At 43.2% G+C, this 9,028-nt stretch overlaps 1 protein-coding gene across 3 annotated transcripts in view; it reads right to left on the bottom strand.

Annotated features, from left to right (window-relative positions):
- Nucleotides 1-6: 6 nt before the first annotated feature.
- The window catches only part of LOC138154530 (tumor necrosis factor receptor superfamily member 14-like), a 27,424-nt gene continuing 18,402 nt past the window's right edge, over nucleotides 7-9,028 (bottom strand). Inside the window, exons 6-8 of one of the 3 annotated variants that reach the window (XM_069079429.1) lie at nucleotides 7,815-7,996; nucleotides 7,021-7,075; nucleotides 2,812-4,265 (exon numbers count right to left, since the gene is read on the bottom strand). In XM_069079429.1, coding sequence (XP_068935530.1) covers nucleotides 7,056-7,075; nucleotides 7,815-7,996 — 202 coding nt within the window. In that variant the 3' untranslated portion in view covers nucleotides 2,812-4,265; nucleotides 7,021-7,055. Of the gene's footprint in view, nucleotides 4,266-7,020; nucleotides 7,076-7,792; nucleotides 7,997-9,028 lie in introns of all 3 variants that reach the window. The other 2 variants (XM_069079431.1, XM_069079428.1) reach the window with 2 other exon arrangements.

Genomic DNA, 9,028 nt, shown 5'->3' with positions numbered 1-9,028 from the left:
TCTCTCTCTCTCTCTCTCTCTCTCTCTCTCTCTCTCTCTCTCTCTACATCACCAGCTCCTCCCAGTTCAGGACTTTCTTTTCACATCAACAATTCCATCCCACAGGTGGGATTAACAAGCTCTGGGTTTTAATACAATCAATTTGAAAACCAAGCCAATACAGGGGAATCTTTAATTGCCATTACTATCACAACTGATCTACTTTTTCTTCAAGTTTGAAGAGACCTGAGAATTGAGGCAGAGAGAAGGGATGTGACTGGCCCAAGGTCACACTGTATGTAAGTGACAGAGTTGGAGATCAGAGTCCAGGCCTGCTGATTCCTAGTCCAGGGCTCTGTCCACTGCTGAGAGAGTCCAAGTATTCCATTCACTTCACACATAAATTAAAGGGGATCTAACATTCCCTACTGAAAAGAGGAGGCCCTGCAGGTGCCACCTTCCTCTGGAGTGAAAGCCTGGAGCTGGTTAGGGCCGGGAGTCAGAAAGGAAGGAGCCAGACCCAAGGAAGGGGGCTGCCCAGGGGCTTTTCTGGAAGTTGCTTCTAAGCTTGGTCTGGGTGTCAGTCCGCGCCCTGTGGAAGGAGAGGAAGTGGAAGGCTTCCTGCAGGCAGTGGGCATAATGCTCCTTCTCTCTGTAGGGCTCTCAGGAAAAGCCCAAGTGAGGTCACAGAGATTTGGACACGACTGGGGTTAAGTGATTGATCCACTGTCACAGAGAGGGTGAGGACAGGAAGGGGAATCTAAACCCAGGGCTCTGCCTCCTGTGCCTCCTTCATCAGACCAGAACTCAGGGCCTGCGGTCGCCTTCTTGGTACCACTATGAGGAGGAAAAAGTGTCCACCTCCAAACTAACCTCTAAACACATGTCACAAAAACAGAGGGAAAAACTACATTTTATAATTTACATATTCTTTAAAGTAAACAATTGTCTCCAGCATACATACACATATCTGGCTTTATTACTGAATTTTTCCTTGACCTTTCTCTTAGAAGAATACTCATTTTTCTGATATGACTCAGGGGCCTCCAAAATTGGAGAGGTCTCAGGCCCCCAGCCCAGCCTAATCCAAATGGGTGAGACTAAGAATGGGTTCTGACTGGGACCAAGGGGCCAAGGGGTCAAGGGGCCAGAACCTAGCTTGTGAAGCAGAGAACACAGACATGGGGGACTGTCCTTGTGGCCCAAGGATCTGTTTCATTCAATATCTAATTTCCTTATGTTCAAATATAGAATAAATATTTCTGACCTCATTTATTTTACCTCACTTTTATTTAACATTGTATTCCTCTCTCTTTCTGACTATGTCTCTATCTCTCTCTCCTCTCTCTCCATTTCTCTGTCTCTCTATCTCTATTCATCTGTCTGTCTGTCTGTCTCTCTCTTTGTGCCTCCCTCAGAGGCCAGAAAGGTAATAATTCAAATCCTGGCTCTGACATTTCCTCTCTTTCTGACCCTTTCTGGTAGATCCCTTCCCTCTCTGGCCTTCAGCATCGTATTCTAACAATGAGGAGACTAAACTTTTGGCCTTTGATTTCCCTTCTGTCTCATCCTCTCATAATCTCTTTATCTCTAAAGTGGAGGTGATGATGATTGGTGAACCTCCCTCCCAAGGGTTATACTGGGGCTCAGCTGAACTAATATGGGGAAAGTGCTTTGCAGGCTTGAAGGTGTGTTATGAATGGCAGCTACTGAGCTGTTAGCCTAGACCTGTGTGGGGAGCTCCCTCACCCAAACTCCCTTTGCCAGTTCAAACCTGCCACTCTCTCTAACTTAACAATGCTGAAGACTCTGAGAGTTTAGGGTCACAAACCAGAGCCCTGGTCTCCCTGGCTCCAAGGCTGACACTGTGTCTCATTTTCACTATTTGAGGTAAGTTCCAAGATCACATTTCACTCTAGTCTCAAAACACTATCCCTGACAATTTTCTCCCCAGTCTTAAGGCACTATGCCTAACCCACTCAATATGTGGGCCCCAGTAAGACAAAATATCTTTCCCCACAATTACTCACTAGTGGGTCCCTAGTAAAATGAACTATCTTTCCCCATCACAAGAACAACTGACCTCTGAAGAAATTCTCTTGTAAAAACAAGATTACCTTGTAACCACAGATTTATCATGTATTGATTTCCAAAGTTATCCTTCTCAATCCAGATGTCAAGCTGTACACGTCAACTCTTAAAGCTATCTTGTTACAGATGTAACAGACCAAAAATATACCCCTGAGAAAGCCCTTCCCTTGGTTTCCCATTGTGAATGACGCCAGTGACCAAGGTTATAAATTATTATCTAATTAACATATCTGGCACACAGTCCACTACTTTTCCTACATAAGCTTTAGCATCACTCCTCTTAAGCTGCAAGTTTCCTTAAGGAATGCAAGTTCCCTAAGGAGTTCTGCCTGCTATATTGGCATTACAATAAAACTTTGCCACCTTGACCTGAAGAATGCTTGAGTCCATGAGTTCATTCTAGTTGATGGTCTCCTATGCTTCAGTACTTGAGGGGTCCCTGAACCCCTTAAACCTCATCAGTATGACCCTGGGAAAGTCACTTAATCCCGATTTCCTTGCAATAAAGAAATAAATATATCCATAATGAATACAAAATAATTGGATGTTGCTGGTGAAACTTTTGGCCTTCTTTAGTCATCACTTGCCATCAGGAATGCTTTTGGCTGTAAAGCTAGAAGGAGGTGCAAGCAGAAGATGGGCACCATTGCTGGGGATGAGCTTTGTCCCATTGACAGACAGAGAGTATGACTTGGCCTTGGCGTTTCACTGTACTCCTAAGAGCAGAATCAAGAATCCGGCTTGTCCTGACTTTCGGATATTCTTTCCCTTAGTGGAAGTAATACATCTTGTTGTCTAGTCTCCTGCACAGATAAGTTGGTGACTGATCGATCAGCCTCAAGGGGATCACAGATCTTTCCAAGGTGGGATGCATCAGCATGAAACATATAAAAGTACAGATGGAGAAGCAAAATTAGCCAATTTGAGGGTATTCCATATTTTTCAGACCTATTTCTCTGTCTCTCCCTCTCTCTGTCTCTCTCTCTCTCATTAACTATAATCATTAATCTAGCCCTTACATATTGTTATACTGTATCTTGATTAATGCGAGCAAGACTCAAGTAATAATTTTAGAATGGACCCTTTATCAAAACGCCATGTTGGCTGATCAGGCCACATGGAGGGTTGAGCCAGCACCACCCCATATCCCAGGTACAGCAATAGCGGTAGCAGCCAGCAACAGCCCTGATCTGGGGCAGAACCTCAGCTTATAAAGGGGGCCTTATGTAAGCAGTGATCGGTCAGTACACACCTTGAATCTCCCTCATCTGACCCAGAAGCCCGCCTATTTCTGTGCAAGTGAGCTAAGTGGGGGAAAGGGCATAGACCCAGTGGGGGAGGGCAGAGCTGACCTGGCAGCCTGCTCACTTCCTTGAGGTGGGGGGAGGATGGGGAAAACCAGGCACAACTATATGACAGGAGGATTCTGAAACTTGAAAAATAAAAAGAAAGTGATCTATCCAAAATCAAACAACCTTACATACAACCCTTCACTTCCAAGACTTCCCATGGCTTTTCTATATCACAGGACCAGAGATGCAGAGAAGGAAGGGGCCTCAGAGGCCAACGACTCCAACCCAAACTCGAGCCAGAACCCTCTCTTTCAGTTCCCTGGGACGAGATACTCCTGCCTCCTTTAGAAGACATCCAGGAAGAGGAATTAGCTCCCTCCTGAGGCAGCAGCTGCTACCTGACAACAGCTGGAATGCTTAGGAAACTTTTCCAGACTTTCAGCCTGATCATTGATGACCCTCTTTGTGACTGCCACCCCCTGGGGCTGGTTCTACCCTCTGGGGCTGAATAGAACCAGAAAATCTTCTAAGGAAAAACCTGAAGTCACCCATCCTGTGTCCACTTTGCTCCCTACTCCAGACTAAACACACCCAGAGCTTTAATTCATCCCAACCACCTTCCTCTTTATCAATGTCCTTCCCAGAATGGGAAGTCTGGAATCCTTGTTGTTGTTTAATGCAAAGGAGTCACCTATTGAATGCAAAGATGCATTTAGAAATCACCGGCCAAGTTGGTACATAAAGGCTTGTTGTCATAGACCAAAGGTGTATGGAAACGATGTTTTCAGTGGAAGACTAGGGATCCCAAGCAGCAACATTAGCAGAAAGATGTCAGATCAGTCAAACCAATTGATCAGTCCATAAGCTGGCAAAAGCAAGTCACCCTCTCCTCCATGTCGTTAGCTGAAATGCAAAGACGATGAATGTCAGGACACAGGACAGATCCATTTTTCAGACATATAATGAAAAGACAAATAGAATTAGAGAAACATTGATACAGGGAGCAGTGGATAGAGCCCTGGGCTCCAAGTCAGAAAGACCTGGGTTCATATAAAGCCTCTGACCCCACCTAGTCACTTTGGGCAGTTAGTCAATCAACATGCATTTATTAAGTGCCTATGGTTTTAGGATCACAAGTACAAAGAATAAAAGAATCTCTCCTTTCAAAGATCTTACATTCCAACAAGGAGAGTTTTTCCCCTAGCTGCTGCCCATGCCTGGAATGCTCCCCTGCTCCCCACCAGCCTGTGCCTCTCCCACCCCCCAGGCTTCATTTAAAATGGCTCAAATTCCACCTTCCTTAAGAGGTCTTGCCTGGTCCCCCTTAAAACAAATACCTCCACCTGAGATAACCTCACATTCACCATTAAATGTCTTGTATACACGAGATGGTCTGACCCTTGTCTGCCTCATTAGAATGTGAGCTCTTTGAGGGCAAGCACTGAGGGTTCTTGTATCCCTGAATTCAACATGTTCCCTGGCATATTTTGTTGCTGTTCAGTCTTTTTCAGTTGTGTCTGACTCTTTGTTACTCCATTTGGGATTTTCTTGGCAAAGACACTAGAGTGGTTTGATATTTTCTTCTCCAGCCCACTTTAAAGATGAGGAAACTGGGTATAGATGAGGTAAATAGGGTTAAGTGACTTCCACAGAGTCACACAGTTATTAAGTTTCTGAAACTGGAATTGAGTTCCTATCTTCCTAACTCCAGGCCTAGCACTCTCTCCACTCCTCCACCTAGCTGCCACCTAAAGGCTCTAGGCCTCAGGGTCCTTCTCTGGAAAATGAAGAGATCTAACTGAAAGGCCTCTCAGAACTTCTTTCTTGTCTTTGAGCCTACAAGTACACCGGGGTCTTATGAAGCTTATAAAGGGAAATGATTTTGTCGAGGGCCAGTCTCTGAGCTGGTCCATACATGGGAAGAGTCTGGTCCAGGATTTCTCCCAAACCAGTTCCCCATGAAGGTTATATTATGTCTTAAGATTGGCTCACCATCTCTTCCTGACTTGCAGGAGTTTAGGACGTGATAACCGAGCAGTGACCCAGACAGAGATGCATGCAAGGGAACAAGGACTTTAAAACATACAGATGTGTGTAAATGAACAAGGACATTAAACATTTTCTCATGGGAACCTAAGAGATAATTGCTTTACATTCATTATATAAACCCTACTCTCTGATCAAGGGGAACTGTTATGACAGAACCTGCCTGGCTCGTGTCCAATCATTCCACACTCTTCGGTTCCGCCTGTGCCCTTTTTGATGCAGGCATAATGACTTGTCTGAGGTCCCACCAACTCCCTGTATAATGTACTCATTTCTGGGATTTTCCATCACTTGTACCTATCTATTACCCCGCTGTGAGTAGTGCTCTGAAGCCCAGGCCAAAAAAACCCTCAGTTTACTCACCAATCATTTGCTGAGCCTTGTCCTATGGATCTGGCCATAGCACCTCTACCCCAGTCCATTCCCCCTCTCCATGGCCCAAAATACTCCTGCCCAACTCCTCAGTGCAGGGCTCCCATGGTTCTGTTCCATCTAGGCTCAGTCTAGACAAAGGTTCTCTGTGTTACATAACTTATTTGTATAACTGACATCTGAAAGTTCTACATCAATCAGGGATACATGCCCCTGTTTCTATACTTGAAATAACCAAAGTAATGACTTTTGAAATCTAGAAGGAACTTTTCCAGCATCTCTGGGTTCCATGAGGGCAATGACTCTATCAAGAAATGAAAAAAAAATATTAAGCACCTACTATATACCAGGAACCATGCAAGATGCTAGAGATACCAAGACAAAAGGGAGAGAGCCCTTCCATTTGAAGGGCTCTCATTCTGATGTGTTCCCCATCCTCCCACCTGTGTCTTGTATGTGTCTCATACATAGAGTCTACTTCTCTATGGCCACGGTGAAGTCCATCACCCTTACCAGTAGGCTCTTTGAAAATGACAACCATTTTACTATTGTATAGTGTCTGTACAGAGGGGTTTAATAAATGTTTATTATTTAGAATTTAATTCTTTATTCACCTTGGATCCTGAGTACACTGCTCTGCACATAGATTAATAAATAGTTTCTGAGATAAATTCAGTAGCTGAATTGACTTGTTTTGTGTCTATATGTGTGACTAACACAGTGCCAGGTACATAGTAGGTGCTTAATAAATGCAACTTGAGTTGACTTGACATTTGCAGCACATATTTAAGCACACAGTTCTTGGTATACAGAAAGTGCTTAATAAATGCTTTATCTATTTATAACACATCCATCCATCTATATTTCCATCTATCATCTATCATTCCATTATCCATCTATCCCATTCACCTATCCTTCCTTTCATTCAATCATCATTTTCTCTGTCATCTCTCTATCTATCCGTCCTTCCATCTGTCTTTTTTATTTAATTTTATTTATTTCTTTTGTTGCATTTTAGATTCCAAACTGTCTCCCTCTGTCCTTCCTAGAGTAGAGGAGGCCACTATTTGACACAGATTTATAAATATAATAAAAACCATACTATATGTGTACTTCTATTCCTCAGTTCCTTCTCTGGAGGGAGATAGCATCTTCCTTCCTAGGTTTTGATTTGAGTATTTATAATACTCAGATCAACTTGGTCATTGACAGTTATTCTTAAATCAAAAATTCAACATACCATGGATCTGTTCACTTCACTTTTCATTATTTCATTCAAGTCTTTCCATGTTTTCCTAAAATTAACAAATATCATTTCATACAGTATAATAATATTCTATCACTGTCATGTACCACAACTTGTTCAGTCATTCTCCAGTTGATGGGCATCCCCTCAATTGCCACCACAATGGGAAACAGACCTAATGGTGGTATTTCTGGATTAAATTTTTCCATCTATCTAGTCTTCCATGCAGCATCTCTCAGTCTTTCAATCCATCAATCCATCTTTCTATCTAGCCATCTATCTATCTATCTATCTATCTATCTATCTATCTATCTATCTATCTATCTATCTATCTATCTATCTATCTACTTATCTACTATATATCTACCTCTGCTTACAATCATTACCTCCCTTTAGAGAAAGGAATGTTTTTCAAGTTTACTTCACAAAGTTGTGGTGATAAGAAATATCACTTAGATTGGTGTTGCCTAAATTTAACAGGTTGGTGATTAGCAGCAGAACTATAACTAGGAATCTCTGTGCCTGGGGGCAAGTACCACAAACTGAACCTGGGTCAAGCCCACCCTCAGTTAAGTGGAGAAGGGTGGGGAGTAAGGAGGAAGGATGGGAACAAGGGGAAGCACTCCCCTGCCTTCCAGCTGGCATTTCTCTAGATTCAGTGACTGAATGTATGATTTAGAGCTGTTGTTTCTACAATCCTAAAGGACTCCAATTTGGGTCAGAGCCCTCTAAATTCAATGCCCTGGGGCAAAGTCCCACCCCTCCACCCTCTTTATGTCTCTGTTTACCTCTTTGGAGATTCTTTTTCCTTCTAACAAATACCACACAAATGAAGGAGATGAAAATGAGAATGATGACCACAGTGGAGAGCATAACAATAAGTCTGAGTTGAAGGTTACTATGCGTTGAGCACAGTGCATCCCTGGTGTCGGTGCCTGGCTTTTCTTCAAACAAACCCTGGGCAGTACAACTAGAAAGACAGACAAGGACACGTGTCATTGAACATGAAGTCACTCCCATCAACCCAGCAAAACTGAGTCATCCAACTCCTCCTCCAGTTACTCAGCAGCCAAAGAAGCTGAGAGGAAGACAGGAGACGATCTCAAGAAGAGGGAGAGAAGCAGGTAAAGCAGAAGTTAACAGCTCTCCAATTTGTAGACAACACACAAAGCCAGGATGGAGGGCGTACATGTTGGATTGGCTAGAAAGCCTTGATCAATCCTTTCCAGGACTCCTCAAGCTTCAAATCTTTTAGGGGGAATCTTGAAGCATCAATTTGTCTATCTTCCAGATTCAAGAGGGAAGATGGAAGAAGACAACCCCAATTCACGTTTCTGAAGGAAAGACTCTGGGAACACATGAGAGGAGGAAGAAGTCTCCATCATGTCTTCACCCCAACTTGATTACACTAGGAACTTGGGGGATTTTCCCTTGGGTGAAATATAGAACTCTCTCTTAGTTGAGCTGAGTTATTTAGTTCCCTGTGGGAAAGCACCTTCACTCGGTATTATCTGGTACATATTCTCCCGTGTATATCTTCTCTTTTCTTCCTTTTGCTACAATTTGGATAAGTGGCTATTTTTGCTTTTTGTGATGTGTGTTCATTGTGGAATTGGTATTCAGTGGGAAGGGGATCAAGCTTTGGATAGAGAGCTTGGGGTTTCACTTCCTCCTCCAAAAACAAAATTATCAGAAATTAGTTTGAATCTGGTCATATCCCCTAGACTAACAATATTCAAAGGAACAGATAGTTAGAATTCTAGTCTGCTACCCCATCTCTCTGAAAAGAAAAATGTGACCTCTGACCCCAATTTCTAGTTTCTGGCAGGAATTACAATCTTCCCTGGAAAAGGATAGATGGGAGAAAAGGATAGAGATGTCTAGTCTTCCTCCCTTTGAGTCACATGACAGCCCACACACAGGTGGGCCTTAGTTCCATGTAGAGGTTACTTAATCTCTCTCTCTCTCTCTCTCTCTCTCTCTCTCTCTCTCTCTCTCTCTC

This window comes from Petaurus breviceps, unplaced genomic scaffold, assembly GCF_028583685.1.
Source record: "Petaurus breviceps papuanus isolate PSGF00001 unplaced genomic scaffold, PetGlider_PUasm1.0 91041, whole genome shotgun sequence".
Classification (NCBI taxonomy): Eukaryota; Metazoa; Chordata; class Mammalia; order Diprotodontia; family Petauridae; genus Petaurus; species Petaurus breviceps.
The sequence above is the reverse complement of the archived record's forward strand: the minus strand, read 5'-3'. Positions and strand labels throughout refer to the sequence as shown.